Below are 19,110 nucleotides of genomic sequence, written 5' to 3' on the forward strand. Positions count from 1 at the left end.
TGCCTTTATTCCTAGCGACCGTAGCCAGGCCATCTGGAGCCTTCTAGTTCTGCCAGCGGCGTTCACGCGTTTCGACGACTCCGAGCTCCATGTCTCAATCACCCAAGCAGACCCCCAACTCTGGCCCTCCTGTACAAGACGATGGTCGCTTCAACTTCTCCACCGTGTCGCCTGTGCCGGAGGAGCCATGCACCCCCGATGCCGGCACAAAGACGACCGACTTCGCTTCTTTGCCACCGTCTAACGCTGCACATGCGGCTCTTAGCAACGAGGCAGCTTCAAGCGCCTTGAGCCCCTCTGCGACCGACCGAGTCTTTCCTATACGCAGCGCCATCAGCGTCGACCCCACCCCCACCCCCAAGGGCGGTCATTCACAGGGTGACTACTTCCACCCATATTCAAGGACCAACGACTCGCGCTTCACGAGCGACTCGCGTAGGGCATCGCAGGGCTCCACCACCTCACAGTCATCACATGCCTCGCAACGCAATTGGAGTTTGCGCCACGGAGGGAACAAGCCTGATGCGGGTTCCGACACCCAGCGTTCGTCTCTCAAATCAAGCCAAAGAGGGGACAGCTCGCGGATGGCCGCCCCCGTCCTGCCCCCACAATTGTTCAACGACCTGTCATCAACAAAGTCAGGTGGAAGCGCACAGAATGGCAGTCAATCGCCAGGTTCCAAGGCCGAGCGTGCACCGTCGATTGGAGGCGCTTCCGCTAGGAGCGGTATAAGCAGCCTGGATATGGGCGGTCTGGTAACACACCGGTTCAAGCACGTCACGACCGAAGGGGGCCACATGGTCATAACAGGTCGTGAGGGCGATACCCTGCAGCGCTGCGAGGATGAGCCCATCCATCTTCCGGGTGCTGTGCAAGGCTTCGGCCTGCTGCTAGCACTGCAGGATGATCCTGAAGGGAGTCTACTAGTGCGCGTGGTGAGTGAGAACTCCAAGCGCATTCTTGGGCGTACCCCAAAGGAACTTTTCGCATTAGAGAGCTTCACAGACATTCTCTCCGAAGAGCAAGCCGACAACCTTTTGGACCATATCGACTTCATCAAAGACGAAGACTCCGACGTTACGTCCAACGGGCCCGAAGTCTTTACCATGTCGATCAAAGTAGCTGGCTACAATAGAACGCGCAAGTTATGGTGTGCAATCCACATGAACGAGTCCAACCCTGGGCTTGTCATCTGCGAGTTCGAGCTCGAAGAGGATGCATTGTATCCCCTGGTTCCCCCTAACGACCTCACGCCAGAGCTGCCGGAAGATACTTTGTCCAGCCAGCCCACCGCCGAGGAACTACTTGAAAGTACAGAAATCAAGAGTAAACCCCTGCGGGTCCTACGCAGTGCGCGGAAACGAAAGGGCGAGGCTGCCGCCATGGAGGTTTTCAACATAATGTCTCAGGTGCAAGAGCAATTGGCCGCAGCGCCATCATTGGAAAAGTTCTTAAAGGTTCTTGTCGGTGTGGTCAAGGAGTTGACCGGCTTCCACCGCGTCATGATATATCAATTCGACCAAACGTTCAACGGCCGTGTCGTCACCGAACTTGTTGACCCTCGCGCGACCAAAGATCTCTACAAAGGCTTAAATTTCCCTGCCTCTGATATTCCAAAGCAGGCTCGAGAGCTATACAAGCTCAACAAGGTACGTATGCTCTACGATCGCGACCTAACAACCGCAAGGCTTGTATGTCGCACCGCCGAGGACTTAGAGAGCCCTCTCGATCTCACCCACTCGTATCTTCGCGCCATGTCTCCTATTCATCTCAAGTACCTAGCGAACATGGCTGTAAGATCCTCAATGTCCATCTCCATCAACGCCTTCGGTGAGCTGTGGGGTCTTATCGCCTGTCACTCATATGGGCCACGCGGTATGCGAGTGTCATTTCCTATACGCAAGATGTGTCGCATGGTCGGCGATGCAGCGTCTCGAAACATTGAAAGATTATCGTATGCTTCTAGACTGCAGGCTAGGAAGCTCATCAACACCGTACCGACGCAACACAACCCTTCCGGATACATCATCGCCTCTTCTGATGATCTCCTGAAACTGTTCGACGCTGATTTTGGTTTATTGTCCATCCGAGACGAGACGAAGATTCTTGGCATCCTGGAAAACTCCCAAGAAGCTTTAGCCATGTTGGAATATCTCAGAATGAGGAAAATTCAGTCGGTCATGACTTCCATAGATATTGTCTCGGACTTCCCCGATCTGCGATATCCCCCTGGGTTTCATATCATAGCCGGCATGCTCATCGTTCCTTTGTCGGTAGATGGCGAGGACTTCATTGTCTTCTTCAGGAAGGGTCAACTGAAGGAGGTGAAATGGGCTGGTAATCCATATGAGAAGTTCATAAAAGAAGGCACTGAGGGCTACCTAGAGCCCCGGAAAAGTTTCAAGACATGGTCCGAGACTGTTGTTGGAAAATGCCGCGAATGGACAGAAGAAGAGATCGAGACCGCCTCAGTACTTTGCTTGGTCTACGGAAAGTTCATAGAAGTCTGGAGACAGAAAGAAGCCGCCCTTCAGAGCAGTCAACTGACCCGATTGTTGCTGGCGAACTCGGCACATGAAGTACGTACACCGCTTAATGCAATCATCAACTACCTCGAGATAGCATTAGAGGGCGCTTTGGACACGGAAACGCGAGAGAACCTTTCGAGATCGCACTCGGCATCCAAATCTCTCATCTACGTAATCAACGATTTGCTCGACTTAACCAAGACGGAAGAGGGCGGACCACTCATTAAGGGGGAGTCGTTCGATTTCAGGGAAACAATCAAAGAGGCTACAGATATGTTCCGAAATGACGCCAAACGAAAGAACATTGCTTACGAAGTCATCGAACACCCGGGCCTGCCTACCCTGTGTATCGGAGATCAACGCCGAATTCGCCAAGCAATATCAAATATCACTGCGAATGCGATTCAGAACACCACTCAAGGAAGCGTCAAAGTAGAGGTGTATCTTGCAGCAAAACCGAGCAAAGATCACGTTGAGGTGGAGATTGCAGTATCAGACACAGGTGCTGGCATGAGCCAGAAGAAGCTCGATCAACTATTCTATGACTTGGAGCAAGTCCAGTCCGAGCCTACTTCCATGCTAGAAGATGCTCTTGTGCCGGACAAGAAGCAGATCGCAGAACAAGGCGAGAAGTCAACATTAGGTCTTGGTTTGGCAGTCGTTGGGCGCATCATCAGAAACATGAACGGTCAATTAAGATTGCGATCAGAAGAAGGCAAAGGCACAAGATTCGTCATACAGTTTCCGTTCGACCTTCCAGATGCCGAGGTTGAAGCTGCATCGACAACAGAGGCTTCACCAGCTGGCAGCATCACGCCTCAACCTGACAGTGTACTCTCGAGCATCCTACTTGGCCCTGAGGATGGTGAGCGAACTCTGATTGCACCGAGCCTTTCACGCCACACTTCCGATAGTGAGGCGAAAGACACTTCGAACGGTGTGGTGATACGAAGGTCGAGTGCGGAGAGTTTGACAAGTAAAACTAGTCTACGCAGCTTCAAGAGCGGCTCAAGCCAGAGAAGTGACGTGGATAGACTCATTGACGCTATACAAGAGCCGCACATAATTGGCAGAGGCGATGCCAGTCCTGGAGCACGTTCACTGAGACCTACTTTGACGAAACGCAACAGTCTTGAGCCTGCCGCTCCACGCATGAGGTCTAGGAGCCTTGAATATATTAGCAGTCAGTCTGTTGTTCCTCCACACAAGAGAAGCATGAATTCCGAACATCCTGGCGAGGAAAGCGTTGGCGGTTCCGGTGCTCCTATCACGGCATTGAAGATACCTGATCCAGGTGGCGATAGCCCGATAGATCCTCGGCCAAAACCTGGAAGCGTACTTGGAGAAGTACAGGGCGATACGCCTATCGAGCCTTCTGCCGAACCGGAGAAGCTGACTGCGGATCACATGCGCGTACTTGTTGCTGAAGACGACCCGGTGAACAGTCGAATCGTGAAAAAGCGATTGGAAAAGCTTGGGCATAAGGTTCACCTCACCGTCAATGGCGAAGAGTGCTCGTCGGCGTACTGCGATAATTCAAAAGACATCGATGTTGTCTTGATGGATATGCAAGTTAGTACAGTGTGTTCCAGACTATGTTGTTTGTGCTAATATCTGTGAAGATGCCAATTGTCGATGGACTCACCTCAACCAAGATGATAAGATCATTCGAGAAGCTACACCACGACATATACTCTGCTCGAGCTGCCCTCTGCGGACGCGTCCCTATCATTGCCGTCTCCGCTTCATTGATCGAGCGCGATCGTCAACAATACATCGACGCTGGGTTCGATGCATGGATCTTGAAGCCGATCTCTTTCGACCGACTTAACAAACTGATGGCTGCTATCGTTGACACCGACATTCGACACGACTGTCTTTACCAGCCCGGAGAGTGGGAGAAGGGTGGTTGGTTCCATAGCGGAAAGCACAGCGCTGATGAAGCCGACACGAAACCGTCAGGTGAAGCGCCCATGCCCAATCCTTCAGAAGAGGTGGATGAAGCGATCATGCGATCGGAAGACCCAATGGCTGGGGAAGAAAATGAAGGGGGCGATATTCCTGACGAACAAGAACGACTTTTGCAGAATCAGGAAGAGGGAAAGACCGAACCACCACCTGACGACGCCTCCGAACCCCCAGCTTGAGACACTTGTAAGACATGTATTTGATCATGTGTGTCAACATCCTACTGCTGCCTGTCCATCCCTCCGGCGCATGTCGGTCCACCCGCAACATGCGACACCTGCCACCCATTGCCGTTGCCTGGCGATGCGCCCGACGCGGAACGGTGTCACAGTCTTCCTTTCTTTGAGCGCCTCCACGACCCTGTGTGACGGTATCCCAGGTCTCGTCGGTCCGCGCATACCTTTTCGCCCTATACATATATTTTTACTGTTTTTTCACGGTCTGGCGGCATAGTTAGGTATTGGCCTGCAAGCATTGAAGGGGTTTGGGAGCGTGTGTTATTTCATCAGGTGCAACATAGAGCCAGGGTCTCCGATGTTTAGATGGCATACGGCGATGGTGCAGACATGTTTTATTCTTATAGCATACGTCTGCGGCGAAGAGCGCTTCTGTTGCAAGGACGGAATATGACGCAGAAGGTGGAGCGTAGTAGTAGGATAGATACGAGGCTAATGAAAGCGTTCAAAAATATGAGACGTTGTTGGATCTCTGCATTTTAATGTGATTGCTCGAGATGATATGCCAAAGATCATTTTTTGTTGTACATGACCTGGAAAGAGCTTACTAGGCAAGGTTTTGACGGAAGTTCGAGGAAGACTCCTCAAAGAGCACAGATACTAACTGGTCGGTCAGACTGTAACGAAGAGTGAGTGGGCACAAGTGGCAACAAGCCTTGCTGAGCGCTGGCTGCAAGAACCGGTCTTGTCAGAGGCTAACGGATGCGCAGGAACAAACCCAAATTCCTCGCATCATGACGAATAAGAGAACGACATAGGCGCGAGGAAGATACCTATGGACTATCACGTTGTCACTGCATTGATTGAACCTCCACGCCAGAATTCGTCGAGGTCTGTCAATCAAGAACCAGTATACTTCAAAAGCGGAGGGAAGAAGCAGTGAGTTCTCTTTTGCCATCCATACAAGGGAAGAAGCACTTGCAAGCCAAGCACTAGACGTCCAAGAGAGATCAGACACGGTAGCGATTGACATTCTGGAGATACTGATACTCCTCTCTGATGACCAAAAATTAGCCAGATCTTTAAGAACGAGAACGAGAAAGATATGAGGGAAAAGACCTGATTGATTCGTGTATGAGCACCAGCTACATAGACACGTGGTGTACGACGGACTGTGTAATATGCTTTTGCATACAACGCACCTTTGGATGTCGATCAATCAGTCAGGCGATGTTCTGATCTTGGAAAGAGGCAACCTTTACTTCGACCATGAGAACGATAGAAATCCTGATTCCAATCAACGATCCTGCCTGCTACATGAACTTCCATTGTTCCATACATCTTCTCAAACATCTGTTGTAGGCAAAAACACTTAAGCTCCCTTGCTCTCCAGGCCGTCTTCTGCATTGCTGTTGGCGCGAAAGGTGACGAGGAAGTCCTTGCTCTAGTGCTTATCCAATGTTTTTGGTGAAGACGAGCATACTGGCAGCACCGCTACCAAACTCTCTGTTCCAAGAATGGCAAAAGGGTAGCGAACTTTGATGGGGGAGTGAATGCAAGACTAACAAAACGTGGAGAGCCGATGTATCAGTTTCAATAGATCGCAGATAGAGGACAGCTACCAGATTGGGTAGCTTATACAAGAAATACATATATTCCCGAGCCTATAATCTTCTTGTTCTTGATGTAGCTAATCCAATCGCGCTACCAGGGCGATATTTTTATGTGTCAAAGACTTCTAGAGGATGGTCAATTTGTTGATCGGTAAGCGGAAGAGGGTGTGTTGGAATGCATTGTTCCATGTGACTTGGGCATTGTAGGCGGAACAAAGGAGAGGGTATCGAGTATGTATTTCAGTTCTTGTAAGCATCATTTCGAGCAAACATGTACGCGTATTGCACTTTATGGCTGATAGTAGGCTCTCAAATCACAATGTGTTGTTGCAATAAGCTGATATAGACGCCTTTCCAAGATTTCATGAATTGACAAGCACCACTGCATTTGTTTCGCAACCTCGTTATACCTGAGAACGCCCAAATCTTTTTTGGAGACATGCTTAATCTGAGCACCCCTTGCAAAAAAGCAATTCAAACACGGGACGTCAAGCTTGACCTTGACGTTGCTTGCACTCTAAATGGTCAATGTCTACAACATTGCAGAAACTCACTCAGAGCATGCGCATCGTCGCATCGCGTTGCTTCAGCTACACAATCGTGTGGTTTCTAGTCGTCTCCACCAGATTAGGAAGACTAAAAATACAAAAGTATGGAAGCGTGCCGGGATCCGGACGCTGGAGCTATGACGTCGAAGAAGCAAAAATGGGAGGACTGAAGAGTGTCAAGTGCAAGTTTGACGATGATCATCATAGTTCCCCAATCGGCTGTCTCATGTTTCCCACTCAGACTGGTCCAGACCCTAGAGAAAAGTTGACAGGATCGACGTCGTGTTAAATTATCAAATTTCCACCTGCCAGCCTTGCGGAGGATTCCTCAAGAGGGGGCGGATCAGATACCCAAGACGGTGGTCAGAAAAGAACGTTGATGGTGCGCGGGTAGGATGCCGCCAGACGGGAGATGGACCGTCTACCGCGGCCGTAGGGGTATGCTTGTTTTGTGCGGCTTGTGCTTTGCATGGCCATTACTCGTAGACTCTTGGGGACTTGTATGAGTTGTTCGTGCAACGTTGGTTTTGTAGCCTTTAAGCGAGTTTGCTGGCAGTTGTTGAGTGATGCGGTGCCTCCTGACTTCTACACTCCATGTTGTTGCGATTGTCCGTTCATGGACGCATGACCTGCTGCTGTCTTGGGTGCTTTGAGCTGTATCTTCGCTTTTGTGCAACGGCAAGCTGCATGCGTGAGAGCAGACGTGCATGGCGTGTTTCATGAAGGCAAAGGTTGAGTCTATCGTGACGCTGTGCTCTGCGGCAAGCGATGTTGCGAAGGACTGGTGATAAGCGCCAAGTGGGGCATACGATTTGGCCTGGAGGAGGCTGACCGGCGACTAGTGGTTTCCTCTAGGGCTCAGGACTAACATGGAATCGGCCATCGATATGCAACACTTTTACCCTGCATTGATGTTTCCACGGCGCCGAAGGCAAAGGGGACGGTTGCGCGGTCAACGCAAGGCGATCTGTCGGCGGGCATGGTGGAAGTGGGGGGAGAGCCGCAGGTCAAGGTGTCAGCGACCAAGGAAGATACGAACATGTCGACCAGGAAGGAGCGATAGTATGGCAGATACAAGTATAGATGCGCAAAGCGCGGATGATTCCATAGATTGGTGAGGTTAGTCAGAACAGCGTGTCGCAGTGTGTGGCAGTACTGTTGGACCGGGCGTGGTAGACCAAGGGCCAAATTCGGCGACTTCCATTGTATCGTTGTAGCACGCAACATGGAGTGAGAGACGTTAGAGCTACTGCATATCGCGACGCCATTTAGGACTGGTAGACGTCAAACGCGGGCGGTGCATGAGTCGGCGGCCTGTAGACGTCGGCGGCGCAAGGACGTCTTTTTGAAACGGATCTTGGGGTGGAAATTGGACAAGTCCCCCCCCAGTTAGCCCTGCGACGAGCATGGCGGAACGTTCTTACGGCCAGTGTCTGCTATCTGTGCTTCGAACTTCTGTATCTGTTCCTACCGTTAATTCTCTTTCCACGTCTCCAATCATTGCATCCGGCGCCATTCTCTCACCCTCCCGTTCTGGCTAGACGCGCCCGGCTAGGTGTATTTCCTGGTTCAGGTGTACTTGCAGCCTGCTTGAGGTGTGACGTTCGCTTCAAACCATTGGACACCAGCCCCCGAGCTGTGAGGGCAGCAGTATGGAGTCGTCGTCGTCGTCTAAGAGGTTGACGAAACGAGAGCGCAACGCGCCTCCAATAGCCTATTTGAATAAATCATCGACACTTAAGCGTGCGCCCAGGTAAGTCGAGGCTGTATCTGAGGTCAGAACCACGCTGACTTCGCATCTTCACGTAAAGCGCAGCCAGTTACTTCAACCCGAATCTTGGCGGCACGAGTGCATCCTCCCTCTCGCCTGGAGGCTCGACTGCAATCCGCCGCAGCCCTTCGCTCAAGCCCACTCCGCACCACCCATATGTAGACTATCCCCAGTCGCAGGTTGCCCACCTTCCTCCCGCCTCCGTCGGCAGCCCGTTTAGTCTGAATGCAGTGCAAGAAGCTCTGAACGCATCCTCGAGCGCCTCACCCAACAGCAGCGGTCCACGTAGGCCCGCTGGCCCGCAGCACTCGTACACCGACCAGCCCTCGAACAGCCGATATCTACGCCAGAGCCGCTCCTTCAACAACAAGATGGACACGACCACGACCCCGCCAACGACGCAGTCCAACAAGACGAACCGCTACAGCGACGGCGGCGGCGATGCGGCCAAGAAGCGCCTCTCGGGCGGCGCAAAGAAGAAGGGCACCTTCTCCAACTTCATGAGCAGCATGCTGGGCTCACCGCGCCGCCCGACCATCTCGACACCCACCAACCCCATGCACGTCACCCACGTTAGCATTGACAACCACACGGGCGAGTACACGGTAGGTGGACTATGTTTGCGCCTGCGTCCAAGTACTAATTGTCTTTAGGGCCTCCCCAAGGAATGGCAGCGCATGCTACAGCAGAATGGCATCTCCCAGGAAGAGCAGAAGCAGCACCCTCAAGCTGTCATGGATGTGGTCAACTTCTACAAGGACAACGCTGAGAAGAACGAGGACGATGCTATCTGGGACAAGATGGGCCCTACGCAGCCTCAGGGATATGCGTACCAGGCCAACATCCCCCAGAACGCAAACTATGGCTCTGCGCAGCCCCCCCTCAGCCCTCCGCAGAGCCCGCGATTCCCACGGAACGACCTCTCTAGCTTCGAAAACCCCCGTGCGCCCCCTCCAATTCCTCGCAGTATGACCTCGCCCGTTGTTAACCCAGCTCCAGTCAATGTCGCAGCTATGGTCCCCAATCGACCGGCACCCAAGCCTCCGGTTGCTGCTGCTGGATCTACGGCCGCCATGCCTACCAGACCTGCCCCGGCAGCCCCGAGTCCGATCGTCACGCAGCATCAGCCCCCTCGCCAGGAGCATGACGCCCCCCAGCCTGCTTACGCCCACCCATCTCCTTCGAAAAGCCCCAATGGCAGTTCGTCCCGTACCCGATCGAATACCACGGGAGGAGGAACACCGCCACGTTTCGATTCCCCTGCCAGTTCTACCCCGATCTCTCCCGCCCAGCAATACCAGCAGCAACAGCAACAGGCTATGGCCATGGCAACCACAGTACAGCCAAAGGCTCCCCTCGGGAGGAGTGTCAGCCAAAGGGCCCCGCAACCAAACTACGCACCACCCGTCGTCCCTGCGCAATCACAACCGACGCCTCAACAGGTTTTCGCACAGCAATCGGACCCCCAGAACATTCCACTACCATCGCAACAAGCTCGTGTTGGCCCAGCGCCCCGGCCACGTCAAAGGCCTCGGCAGAGCCAGGGACCTGATATTGTGGCCAAGCTCAATGCTATCTGCACAAATGCCGATCCTAGGGAGAGATATCGTAACCTCAGCAAGATCGGTCAGGGCGCTTCTGGTGGTGTTTTCATGGCCTATGAAAATAGTACCAACAAATGCGTAGCCATCAAGCAGATGAACCTTGAGCAGCAGCCCAAGAAGGATCTGATCATCAACGAAATCCTTGTCATGAAAGACAGCAAGCACAAGAACATTGTCAACTTCATGGACAGCTTTTTGCTAAGAGGCGATCTCTGGGTAGTTATGGAGTACATGGAGGGTGGAAGTTTGACAGATGTCGTTACTTTCAACATTATGTCGGAAGGGCAAATAGCTGCTGTGTGCAGAGAGGTGAGTCCGCACGCCTCGCTCCAAGAAGTTTACTGACTATTTCAGACATTACACGGCTTGCAACACTTGCACTCTAAGGGCGTTATTCACCGAGACATCAAGTCGGACAACATTTTGCTTTCCCAAGAGGGCAACATCAAGCTAAGTATGTTGAATACAGAATCATGACCGTGAGACAAATCTAACCCATCGTACAGCCGATTTCGGATTCTGCGCGCAAATCAACGAGAGCCACGACAAGCGCACAACCATGGTAGGTACCCCATACTGGATGGCTCCCGAGGTTGTGACTCGCAAGGAGTACGGCCGAAAGGTTGACATCTGGTCATTGGGTATCATGTCCATTGAGATGATCGAGGGAGAGCCGCCATACCTGAACGAGAGTCCGTTGCGTGCACTCTGGCTGATCGCTACCAATGGAACACCGACAATCAAGGAAGAGCATGCCTTGTCGCCTGTATTCCGGGACTTCTTGGGCTTCTCGCTGAAGGTTGATCCTGACAAGCGAGCTAGTGCTCACGATCTTCTGGTGGTAAGTTTGCTACAGCAGTCCACTTATGATAGCCGCTAACATGAGGCAGCACCCCTTTATCCAGACCGCTGAACCACTAGGCACATTAGCGCCACTGGTGCAATCGGCGAGGAAAGCAAGGGCAGAAGAGAGACGGAAGAAGGGTGGTCTGTGATTTTCTTATTTCGTCATGAAAGTCTCTTAACACCGGAACTTAGGTACGGGCAATGCGCAAGCCAACGGCCACGATTCGTCAACTACGAGTACGGATTCGTTTGCTGATTGGTATGGCAAGACGATGGAATTATAAGGTGATGGCATGGTGCAGTTTACGAGTGCGCACATCCAACCCCAGTGGCGATTCTCCAAGCGGCAAGCCTCTCATGGTCGTGTCGCGGCAGCACCACTAGCTCGGCAGTCAGTATGCAAAGGTCGAAGCCTCATACTACTGTTATACACAACGAGCATTGTCGAGCGAATTAGCAAGCGCGTCACATCTTGTTCAACAGCTCAAATCCGCGAGCATATCTTTCGTGCTGTTTCCAAAGGGCTCGCGTGTCGATGTTGGCGTATATGCCCGTCTCATGATCTGACAGTTTTCTTGGGTTACGGAAGGACGCTGATACCTCTTACACGACTGTCTACTATATATTATGTGCAATCTTTAGTGTCTATACTATTTTGGGGATTTTCAAACTTGTCCGGTGGTGGCATTTCCGGCATACAGAAAAGTCAAATATAAATATGCTTCCTCTTTCCTGTGCTCGAACAAAAGTTTGAATTGAAAGGCTGCTTACACCTTACAAAAAAGCTGCATCACAATATCAATGCTAATTATGATCATCTACTGAATTTGGTTTATTTCCAAAGGCAAATACTCCTGTTCTGTCTATCGAATAGCTCAGCGTTGACCAGAGAATATTGCGATGAGCGTTGGCATATGTTGCTTGGTGGATGTAGTGCCCCAAGCTCTCAAGGGTTGCCCAGGTGTGGCTGAGAACTTCGTCATCCGCCCCGCTAGTCCAGTCGGGCGCAAGAGCTCAGCCTGCGCATATACGACACCGAGTTGCCTCTTGCTAGACTTTCACTCTTACCTATAACACGCCCCTCTCCCAAACCAACCGCATTCTCTTAGTACCAAGCTGAGTTCACTTCCGACTCAGCTACCACTCTTACGTTTTCGACTACGTGCTCTCCCCTCTACTTTAAGGCACCTGCACCCCCGGAGAGCTTCCCCATACCTATCAAGCCACAACACGCTGGGAAGCAGGCAGACGTCATGTTTCGCGCACAATCAAACATCTTCGACGATGTTGTCGTGAAAGCGACAGATGAAAATCTCACAAGCGAGAACTGGGAATACATACTGGTACGTTCAGCATTCGCAAGGTGTTGGGCGGCAACCTGGGCACATGTCGCGACCATTGCCCGGTCCACGATCATGCGCCTTTCCACTCCAATATACGCAAACGTTGCTAACTCACTACGCAGGATGTATGCGACAAAGTCGGATCGTCCGACACGGGCGCCAAAGATGCCGTCGCCGCCATGATTAGGCGGTTAGCACACCGAAACGCGAACGTACAACTATATACCCTCGAGCTCGCCAACGCTCTCAGCCAGAACTGCGGAATTCAAATGCACAAGGAGCTTGCGTCGCGGAGCTTTACAGAGGCGCTGTTGAGACTTGCCAATGACCGGAACACACACCAGCAGGTTAAGGCGAAGATACTCGAGCGCATGGCCGAGTGGACCAACATGTTCGCTAGCGATCCCGACCTGGGAATCATGTCTGGCGCCTATCAGAAGCTCAAGTCACAAAGTACGTTGGAGAGGTATCGGTACTGCGCATGTTGCTAACAAGTCCCAGACCCTAACCTCCGAGCGCCCTCCAAGCCACAAAAGACGCAGATCTCCGACGTCGACCGCCAAAAGGAAGAAGAGGAGCTACAAATGGCGCTTGCCATGTCGATACGAGAGTCCAAAGGTGCCGCGCCAACGGCTGCCAAGTCCAATACCCCTCAACAGGGCGGATCTGCTCCCAGCGCTCAGCCCGAACAGCCTTCTCAACCCCTACCGTCAGGCACAACTGCGGCAACCGTCTCACGTGTGCGAGCCCTCTTCGACTTTCAGCCATCGGAGCCCGGTGAACTACAGTTTCGCAAGGGCGACATCATTGCGGTCCTCGAATCAGTGTACAAGGATTGGTGGAAGGGATCGCTACGTGGGCAGACGGGTATCTTCCCACTCAACTACGTGGAGAAGCTGCAGGATCCGACACGCAAGGAGCTTGAGAGAGAAGCACAGAATGAGGCTGAGGTATTCGCACAAATAAGGAACGTGGAGAAGTTACTGGCACTTCTGAGCACTAGCTCACAGCCAGGTGGTGGCGATGCGCGAGACAACGAGGAGATCACTGAGCTCTACCATTCGACGCTAGCTATCCGACCGAAGCTGATTGAGCTTATTGGAAAGTACTCGCAGAAGAAGGGTGAGTCCAATAGGAGCAGAGTTATGATGATCAGCGGCTGACTTTAGCAGATGACTTTACACAGTTGAACGAGAAGTTCATCAAGGCTCGCCGAGACTACGAAGCCATGCTGGAAGCATCCATGTCCCAACCTCAACAACCTGCATACGGCGGCCGTCCTGGATATGGCGCCTATAACGCACCACCTCCCTCGAACTACCAAGGATACCCACCTGTATCCTCTACACCGCAGCAAGATCCGAATCGCTTCGGCTATGGCGCACCCCAGCAACATGGACCTCCTTCGCAAGTTCCACCCCCAGGCTCAAGCCCTGCGTTCTTCATGGTTCCTCCAGGCGAACAACGGACACAGCAGACTCCGAAGCCAGGACCACCATCGGATCCCTATACGCTACCACCAGGAAGAGTACCAGTAGGAGGGCGGCCGCAAAGCTACGCACCTCAAGAGCTAGCGACCAGCCAATACGACTCACCTGTAGATAACCGTCAATCTTTTCACGCTCCTAGTCAGCCACCTCAAGGCTACGAACAAGGTGGTTACCCATCACAGCAAGGACCTCCGCAGGGACTACCACAAGGGCAGCAGAACCCGTACGAACAATTGTCCTCCCCGCCTCCACAACAAATCCCACAAGATCAACAGCCTCCATCGGATCCATACTCGCAACAGCCGCCTCAACAAGGTTATGGTTACCCGCCATCACAACCTGGATACGCACCACCAGCACCACCCGGTGCTGCCTCTAGCCCTGCGCCACCTGCCCAAGGTTATATGGCATATCGCCCTGGAGGACAAGCACCGAGCGCGCCACCCGTGGGAGGAGATGATGCTTCTGGTTTCTACCGATAGGACCGGTCTTGGAGGAAGATTGCGTCATGATATACCATGTAGTTGACATAGTTGCAGTGTAGCGTAACATCTGCTCTGGAAAGATCAGAATACTACCAATTTGTGACAACTCTAGTTTGAATTATAGATCGTGATGTTTACATGAACTGCGTATTGTGACTTTTCCGCAATGATCAACATCTTACAGTGAACTCTCTCAGCGTAACTCTTGCAGACGTTCGTGCTATCAAGCAAACATTGTTGTCTTTCGTCAAGTCCCAAGATCTAGTTCTCGAACACACATTGCATCATTTCAAAGATCAAACATGTTAGCTTTCATCTCTGTAATTCTTCTACAGCTATAGCAATATCCCAATTTTAGGTTCGACCAAGACGAAGTTATAAATGCTCCTTCCCATGCTGAAACGAACATCATGTGCGCCCACAAGATCATTCAACCCCGAAATATGCTCCAAGCTTTTGATAAACAGTAAGAGTCGTCACATCCCTATATATTCGTGAATCTGAAAACCCCCCTAAGCACGCTCCCTACGGCCACCACCGTTACCACCCCTGGAGACGATGTCGAGGATCATCTGGCGAGCCTCCTCGCAGCCGTCCTTGGTACCGACGATCTCAATAGCCTCGTCCTTGGCTTGGTCGCGAGGAACCTGAATCTTTGTGCCGGTCTTCTTGCGAAGGTCGTTGATTGTGGCGCCACCGGGTCCGACGACGAGCCTGTGAAATGTTAGCATCGCTGGATTACTGTGTATACCGAAGGATTCAGCTTACCTGTAGCTTCGTGGGTCGGGCAGGATGAGGTAGCCAGTGGAGGAGGGCTTGGAAGCAGCCTTGATGGCATCCTCGAGCCTCTGGCGAGCCTTAGGAAGGCTCTCGGTGGGTCCACGCAGGATCCAGGGGATGGTGGCAGTGAGATCAGCGCCCTCTTCTGGAGCGTTGTTGTCGACAATCTCCCATGAATGTGAATCGGCACCAGCGCTTGCGTCATCAGTGATCAAAGGCAGAGCGCCGTTGGCACCCTTCCTAGCCTTTCCGGCCTCGGCCTGAGCAGGCTTTGCGGGCACCTGTTCGCCGCCGTGGTCAACGGTAACCTTGTGCTGGTTTCTGAGTTGACGGAAGAACTGGCCGTTGTCTGAGATAGTGTGGTGAAGGTGGCGGGGGACCTGGATGGTCTCGCCTTCCTGACCCTTAACCAGCTCAAGAATGTGCTCCTTGGCCTTCTCGACGGCAGCAGGCTCACCAGTGATCTTCACCTGACTACGGGCAGCACCAGTGGTAGTCTGCTTAGGGATATCGAGCTGGATGTTGAGCTGCGACTCCAGGGAACGACGCGTCTCGCCACCACGACCAATAAGCAGACGGTGCTTGTCAGGAGAAACCTCGATGGTCTCGGTTGTTTGGTTCTCTAGCGAGGAGACTTGCGCCTTGAGAGCGGCAACAATCTTCTCAACAACATTCTTGGGACCTTCAACGCGAATAGCCGACTCGTCAGATTCTGCGCGAGGGAAGCGAACCATGCGAGCCAAGTCACGAGAGTTGTCAGGTCCACCTGCCGAGGTAACGATGGAGCGAATGTTGGCACCGCTGCCACCGATGAGGTTCCTGTGGTGCTTCCTGTCAACCTCTAGAGTCTCGACAATAGTATCGTCAAACTCGCGGGCGCGCTCTTGTAGGACCTTCTTGGCTGCCTCAACCGCCTTCTTGGTACCCTTGAGCTTGATCTCTGCGCGACCAGACGGATCAGCGCCATCGCGTGCACCAGGAACGTCAATCTGGCAGCCAGTCTCGAGGCGGATGTTCTCCATCTCGCGACCACCTGATCCAATCAGACGAGGGATGTTGCTCTGAGCGACTGAAACAGTGTCGCTGAAAGAGTTGTCCTTGATGTACTGGAGCAGACTGAGTACCTCGTCACGGGCCTCATCTGCACCCTTCCTGGGTCCTCGAACAATGACTTCGTCTTGGTTCTGACCAGACTTGACATTCTTCTGTGACGATGCGTCTCCCGCCTCGTCATCGTTTTGTGCGCGTCTGGGGAAGTTGATGCGTACACCGTAGCGGTCCTGAAGACGCTCGACCTGCTTGCCACCGGCACCGATCAGGTCACGGTGGAACTGAGGCGCAACCTTCAAGATGTGGGTAGCCTCATCTTCGAGCTTCTTTGCCATGTCAAGGATGTCCTTCTTGCATTGCTGGGCCTTGGCTGAAGGTCCCTTCAGCTCGACCTTGCCGTCGTTGATCTGAACATCAACATCGTACTTCTGGCGCAGACGCTGAATGTTCTCTCCGCCCTTTCCAACGAGATGACTCGCGTACTTCTGGGGGTAGTCGAAGGTAGTGACGTGGTTGCGCTCAAGCTCGTCCTTCTCAGCTTGCTCGATGAAAGCGAGAATCTTGGCGTTGAGCTCGTCAACAGCATTTGATGGTCCACGAATGGCGAAGCTGTTGTTCGAGCGACTGTGAGGCTCCGGTCGTCGCTGGCCAAACAGCGCCTGAACGGGAACCTGGTCAGGGTTGAGGCCCTGTTGCTGTTCGTTGACAAACTGCTCGATCTTGCGGTGGAACTTGGGGTTAGATTCCAGTCCGCGGGTATCGATTTGCGGTTGTTTCTTGGTCAACCCAAGGATGAAGCGCTGAGCATCTTGCAGACCTTGCTGGTATGCCTTAATCTCAGCTGGGGAGGGTCGGCCACGAGGAATGGCGTATTCATCGTATGGGGTCTGGCCTTCGTAGACGAGAATCAACTCTGGTGATTGCTCAGTCTCGTCAGGGAAGACAATGTGAACACCGTGATCCTGTCGGACCTTGGGTGCGTTTTGCTGTCGCAAGAACTGGTGGTAGAAAGGATCAACGTCCATGGTCGCAAAGCGGCTAGGTGGGTGCGACTGGAAGAGGCTCATGATGTCGCCACGGGCCTTCATGCTGTTCTTTCCGTCGCGAGCGTAGATTTCCCAGCCAGTTGGTGCGTCACGGTCAGTAGGTACAACAATGCTGGCCTCGTGCATGCGCTCAAGATCAGCCAGGGCCTTTCGTTGGCGCAGGTAGCGCGTCAGGTTGTGTGCGTGTGCCTGCGAGTTGGGGCCCTTGTGCTCACGAGCAGCGTCCGCAGTAGCCATGGTCATGCTAGCAGCAAGATCCTCGAGCTTGTTGATACCCTGCTCGATCTTGTTGGGCGGGCCGACGATGTAAACGGTCTCGCTGTCGTCCGAGCTTGGGGGCAGGACGATGCTGCAGCCAGTCTCCTCGAGGAAGTCATGGAGAGAGTTGCCCCGCTCACCGACAATGAACTGGTGTCGGCCACGCTCGATGGATCGTTGCTCGATAGCCAATTGTTGGCGGAGTTGCTGAGCACGACGCTCAAGCTCGGCCTGGATCTGCTGCGCGGCGGCACGGTCACCAGAGACTTGGATGGGGAAGTTGGCCTGGGGCGCAAACTGAGCGGGCTGACCGCGAGTGGTCTGGGGAGGTGCCTGAGATTGCCAAGTGTGGTACTGGGGAATCTGGATGTTGACATCGCGGCCCTGGACAAGCCTTTCGGCATGGACGTTGTTGGGACCAGCAAGGAAGGGGTAGAACTCGGCAGGAATGTCCTTCAGACGCAGGTTCACGGTCGAAGTGCGTTCGTTGACGATGGCATCAATCTCACGACGAGCCATCTCAGCAGTCAGGGCATTGCCCTCAATGTGAACATTGACCACAGTATCCTCATCCTCGCCCGGCTCGGCCTTGGGGACCTGAATGCGGGCGCCGGTGCGCTTGCTGATTTCCTGAATCTTGGAACCTTGGCGACCAATGATGTGGGCACGAACGGAGGCAGGGACGGGGACATCGACGGATTGCTGGTAGTGGTTAGCTTTGGTTCCATTGAGATGCATAGGTGGCTTACCTTGGAGCCGACTTCATTGGCGACTTCCTTGAGAGCCTGCCTGACAGCTTCAACCGGACCGGTGGCCTCGAAGATGAGAGCTCCCTGGCCCTGCTTGTAGTCGAGCTTGGCCTTTGAGCGCCTGTTGATATCGCGGACAATCTCGTTGATGGGCTTCTTCAGCTCACCACGAGGAGCGACTTGGTGGGCGGCGAGAGAGATGCGTTCAGTGTGCTTGCCGGGGATGTTCATAGACGGGAGGGCGGGGCCACGGGTGGGAGCGGACTGGGCGGTCGCGCTGCCATTGACACCGTTGGAGGTGACAGCGGCAGGCTTCTTACCCCAGGTAGGAGCAACAGACGCCTGAGCGCGAGGCTTGACGGGACCGAGAGCCGGGAAGGCCTCCTCGGACTGAGTGTTCAAAGCAGGCTTCTTGGGGGCAGCAGGAGCGTCGTCGGCCTTTTGCTTGCCGGCGGCCTTCTCGCTGAGAGGAGCAGCGGTGTCGGAGGCAGGAGCATGGGCGAGTTCGTCCTCGTCGGGGACGTCCTCGACGGTGACATGGTGGTCGGCATGTTCCTGCATAAGCTTCTGCGCCGGGGTCAAGCCCTCGGTGGCAGAGCTAGCAACTGCTTCAGATGCCATTGTTGAGTATTAAACCGTTTCGACAGATACCAAAGGGCGTTCGCGTGGACGGTGAGAGGGGAAGCTTAGAAGCTCGGAGCCAGCTTGACGTGGTAGAAATGAGTATCGGGAAGAGATATCGTCCTGTTGTACAAGGTCGAGGTTAGCAGGTGGTTGAGAAACCAGTGGAGAAATATAAGGGTAGAGGTAGGGTCCAGTCGCTTGCTCACTGGAACTTTAGTGCGTTGGTTGGCT

At 53.3% G+C, this 19,110-nt stretch overlaps 4 protein-coding genes across 4 annotated transcripts; 3 read left to right on the forward strand and 1 right to left on the reverse strand.

Moving 5' to 3' along the window:
* Window positions 1-89: 89 nt before the first annotated feature.
* On the forward strand, window positions 90-4,675 carry AA0111_g979 (hypothetical protein; the record flags this gene model as incomplete). Its single annotated transcript, XM_028656387.1, has 2 exons — window positions 90-4,100; window positions 4,151-4,675. 2 exons carry the CDS (start codon window positions 90-92, stop codon window positions 4,673-4,675), a joined length of 4,536 nt encoding a protein of 1,511 aa, XP_028511407.1.
* Window positions 4,676-8,485: 3,810 nt separating this feature from the next.
* Window positions 8,486-11,338, forward strand: AA0111_g980 (Serine/threonine-protein kinase ste20; the record flags this gene model as incomplete). Its single annotated transcript, XM_028656399.1, has 7 exons — window positions 8,486-8,586; window positions 8,645-9,209; window positions 9,258-10,517; window positions 10,563-10,662; window positions 10,715-11,049; window positions 11,099-11,195; window positions 11,247-11,338. 7 exons carry the CDS (start codon window positions 8,486-8,488, stop codon window positions 11,336-11,338), a joined length of 2,550 nt encoding a protein of 849 aa, XP_028511616.1.
* A 969-nt stretch (window positions 11,339-12,307) lies between these two features.
* Window positions 12,308-14,369, forward strand: AA0111_g981 (Class E vacuolar protein-sorting machinery protein; the record flags this gene model as incomplete). Its single annotated transcript, XM_028656410.1, has 4 exons — window positions 12,308-12,397; window positions 12,520-12,850; window positions 12,899-13,519; window positions 13,570-14,369. 4 exons carry the CDS (start codon window positions 12,308-12,310, stop codon window positions 14,367-14,369), a joined length of 1,842 nt encoding a protein of 613 aa, XP_028511198.1.
* Window positions 14,370-14,884: 515 nt separating this feature from the next.
* On the reverse strand, window positions 14,885-18,876 carry AA0111_g982 (Vigilin 1; the record flags this gene model as incomplete). The annotated part of the gene is made up of 3 exons (XM_028656421.1): window positions 14,885-15,086; window positions 15,141-18,208; window positions 18,256-18,876. The coding sequence occupies 3 exons, from the start codon at window positions 18,874-18,876 to the stop codon at window positions 14,885-14,887; spliced, it is 3,891 nt and encodes a 1,296-aa protein (XP_028511199.1).
* Between the last annotated feature and the right edge of the window lie 234 nt (window positions 18,877-19,110).

This window comes from Alternaria arborescens (genome assembly GCF_004154835.1).
Source record: "Alternaria arborescens strain FERA 675 chromosome Unknown contig_2, whole genome shotgun sequence".
Classification (NCBI taxonomy): Eukaryota; Fungi; Ascomycota; class Dothideomycetes; order Pleosporales; family Pleosporaceae; genus Alternaria; species Alternaria arborescens.